Genomic DNA, 3,784 nt, shown 5'->3' with positions numbered 1-3,784 from the left:
TTTTTTTTTTTGGTGTCTGTTTCTAAATGTACCTTTTCCTCTGTTTGGAGAGCCAGTCATCTGGGCCAAAGCCATGGGGACAATGATGCTGCCTAGGATGGCTTGGTCTGGTGCTTGCTCATGGTCCCGTTCTGGGAAGATGCTGCAGACAGTGGAAAAGGGCAGTTAGCAGCAGCCGTTCCTCTCTCCTCGCTGCTGTCTGCCCCCTCCCCAGTGGCACACTTTGAAAATCTGGATCAAAACCAGTGGCCGGGTCCCCAGGCTGAGCGCGGTCCCATTCCGCCACAGAGCTTCCAGAGCCACAGTCCCCAGGGACCTCATTAAGCATCCCCTCAGAGGGAGGGAGCCACGGCGGGTGCAGCAGGGGCTGCAAACCTCATCCCATGTTGGGTCCCCTGCTCGGAGGAGATGTCCCTCGCCCTCCCTCGCCATCCATCCCCGTGCTGCTGGGGCGGCTCAGCCCCCCTGCCTGGCTGTGGCCTGCATCGTTGCTTTGCAGTTGTTTTTTTTCCCTTTGCAGGGAGAATAACTTCATCAAGGACTTCCCACAGCTGGCCGATGGCCTGATGGTGATCCCGCTGCCAGTGGAGGAGCAGTGCCGCGGCGTCCTCTCGGAGCCCCTGCCCGACCTCCGGCTCCTCACCGGTACGAGCTGTCCCGGGCTCAGGACAAGAGCAAGCACCCCCTTTTCCCACCCTGCATCCCAGCGTGGTCCGAGGGGCATCACCACCCCCGGTGTCCCTCATGTCATCCTTATGCATCCCTGGGGCAGGAATAGTGTCAGGGATGTGCAAGTTGTCCCCAGCATCCCCGTCCCCACCAGCTCTGGGCAGTCACAGCCATCACAATGCTGGTCCTGCCAGCAGCCCAGGGACCCCACGGTGTGACCGCCGGAGGAGGTGACCATCCCTGCCACCGTCCCGTTTCTCGCCCCTGCGGCGGGTAGCAAAGTGAGCACTCAGTGTGAGCGTGGAGCATTTGGTGGGTTGGCAGGGGCTGAGTGCTGGCTCTTCCTTTGCAGGGGACATCAAGTACGACGAGGCGATGGGCTACCCCATGGTGCAGCACTGGCGGGTCAGGAGCAACCTCTACAGGGTGAAGCTCAGCTCCATCACCCTCTCGGCAGGTGAGGGTCTCTAATAGCGGGGAAATACATTTCTGCATGGGCGGATGGTCTTCTGCCCCAAGGCACAGTCATGGCGAGCATCTCACCAGCATTTCCCACCCCTAGGCTCTGCTCGGGCAGTTACTCCCATTCCCAGCACCGGAGCAGAGGCAGGCAGAGATTTACTTCCCTTTTACAGGGGGGAAACTGAGGCAGGGAGCTTGTGCAGCACAAACCAAGAGCTGGGGTCAGAGCCAGGAGCAAGTTCATAAGGGACACTGTGGGGGGGATTTGCATGAGGGTGGCTGTGTACACATGTATGTACAAAAAAGCAGTAAGTTCTTGAAAAAATGTGGTTTCAAAAGGACCCAAAGTGCTCGTAAATGTGGGTCATACAAAGCAGGGAGTCACAGATGAAGAAGGGGTGGGCAGGAGGATTCTGGAAACGTCAAAACATTTCAATTCCTTGTTTTTCTAGCTGCACATTTTGTTTTAGAAATGCTGAAACATTCTGTTTCAACCTGAAATGTTTTGCATTTTCATTGCAAAACAGCAGTTTTTATTTAAAAATCAACCTGTTTTTAAATGGGGAAAGGAAAAAAAAAAAGATTTAGGGCAGACAGGCTGCACAGCCCTGGAACAAAATAACCTGCTCAGAGCTGAACAAAATATTTGGATTCAGCTCAGAATGAATTCTTTTAGCTTTTTTATTAAACCAGCCTTCTCCTTCAATAAACCAACCAGCCAGCCAGACAGAGAACCTCCTTTTGGTGACAGTTATGACGTATTTTCTTGCAGTATGTTTTCAGTTCCAGCACTGAACCAAAATAATGATATCTTCCAGCTCTAAGTGATGCCAAGGCACTGCATAGTCAGCAATGCCTCCACGATATTTCATCTCATAGAGCCCCGAGGGTCCGTGTCCTTGTCCCACGCCAGCAGTCCCCTCTGGCTGCACAGGCAGATGCTGCTCAAGAGATGCCCCGACCCTCACGCAGATGGGTTCCTCTGGGCTGTCTCCAGCTTTCCTAAAAATAGTTATTGGTAATGAGAGGTATTGACACCGGGAATGGTCTGCAGTGCAACCTGTAATAAATGACACCAGGAGAACATCTCGGGTTATGGTCACTGCAGAGGGCAAGCGCATCCTTTGGGGAGAGCGGTGGGGATGTCCCAGCAGCCTGGAGCTTGCGGGGGGCTGTTTGTGTCTCTGTGTGTGCACACACGTGTGTTCACATGCACGTCCCTGTGAAATGATTTCAGAAATCTCTTGGGGAGAGGAATTACAGAAGGATGCCAGAGCTGCAGCCCAGGTAGAGAGCAGGTTGTGCAGTCCAAAGGATCATGTAGACCGTGGAGGGAAGAGTGGAGGAATTGCGCTTTGTACCTCTGCAGGGACTTGTGTCTCGAGCAGGGGGTCTTCTGGGCCCCATTCCCCTGGGTGGGGGCTGGCAGCCCTGCCCAGTGACCCACTGATCCCCTGCCTCCATCCCACAGGCTTTGCAAACATCCTGAAGATCCTGAGCAAGGACAGCAGTCGGGAGGAGCTGCTCTCCTTCATCCAGCAGTTTGGCTCGCACTACATCGCCGAGGCACTGTACGGCTCCGAGTTCAGCTGCACCATCCACTTCCCCAGCAAGAAGGTCCAGCAGCAGCTCTGGCTCCAGTACCAGAAAGGTGAGGAGCGCGGTGGGAACGGGCAGGGGCACAACTCCGGGGAGACCTTCCAGCAGCTTCCAGTGCTGAAAGGGGGCTACAGGAGAGATGGAGGGGCTCTGGATCAGAGTGGGGAGTGAGGGGACGAGGGGGAACGGTTTTAAGCTGAAAGAGGGGAGGTTCAGATGAGATATTAGGAGGAAGTTTTTTCCTGTGCGGGTGGTGAGGCAGTGGCCCAGGTTGCCCAGAGAAGCTGTGGATGCCCCATCCCTGGAGGGGTTCAAGGCCAGGCTGGATGAGGCTTTGGGCAACCTGGGCTAGTGTGAGCTGTCCCTACCCATGGCAGGGGGGTGTAACCCGATGATCTTTAAGGTCCCTTCCAACCCAAACCATCCTGTGATTCTATGATTCCTGCTCCACCCTTCCCTGGGGTGACCTATTTCACCATCTGCCCCCAGTCCCGCTGCGGTGGTCCCCACGTGCCAGGGGTGCTCAGGGTCGGGTGATGGAGATGTGACATAATTGAGCTGTCTCAGAATGGTTTCATTTTATTGCTTGTGACAATGACGGTCTTTAAGGAAGTGTATTAAATCAATAGCAGACTCATTGTGCTCCACCATAAATAACGAGACACATCATTAAACAGGGCAATAAACTTCAGGACTTTGAAGTAATACAATTAGGTTATGTTTATAAAAAGTCCCCTGTCGCCGTAGCCTTCCATTTGCCAATTCATCTCTCCTCCAGGATCCTGGGGGATATTCCCTGGGTCTGATATTGTTCCATTGAAAAAACATCTGTGGTGTTTCCTAGGGCCGTTGTAGATGGTAACCAAGGTCGTACTTGCGTCCTGCCCCGCGGGTGCTGCTGCGAGCAGCCTCGTTCTGTGCAGAGGTGCGCTCCCGCCCGCCGTCTCCCTCCCTTTCCGCTCATGTTTTTCCTCTCTCTTCCCAGTGCAGCTCATGCTGTAAGCGTATTTATAACACCCTGTGCTCGTTTGTTTGGGTTTTAAGCAGTGACAAA

The 3,784-nt window shown here is 54.2% G+C and overlaps 1 protein-coding gene across 1 annotated transcript in view; it reads left to right on the top strand.

Annotated features, from left to right (window-relative positions):
- The window catches only part of LOC104468108 (astrotactin-2), a gene marked incomplete at its 5' end in the record, with an annotated part of 80,733 nt that extends 77,001 nt beyond the window's left edge, over positions 1-3,732 (top strand). The window contains 4 exons of the mRNA XM_010082130.1: positions 521-645; positions 1,022-1,126; positions 2,603-2,782; positions 3,716-3,732. Of these exons, the coding sequence (XP_010080432.1) occupies positions 521-645; positions 1,022-1,126; positions 2,603-2,782; positions 3,716-3,732 (427 nt within the window). The remainder of the gene's footprint in view (positions 1-520; positions 646-1,021; positions 1,127-2,602; positions 2,783-3,715) is intronic.
- Positions 3,733-3,784: the final 52 nt, after the last annotated feature.

The sequence above is a fragment of the Pterocles gutturalis genome, unplaced genomic scaffold (genome assembly GCF_000699245.1).
Source record: "Pterocles gutturalis isolate BGI_N339 unplaced genomic scaffold, ASM69924v1 scaffold10984, whole genome shotgun sequence".
In the NCBI taxonomy this organism is placed as follows: domain Eukaryota; kingdom Metazoa; phylum Chordata; class Aves; order Pterocliformes; family Pteroclidae; genus Pterocles; species Pterocles gutturalis.
Note: the sequence above shows the minus strand (reverse complement) of the source record. Positions and strands in the feature narration are given on the sequence as shown.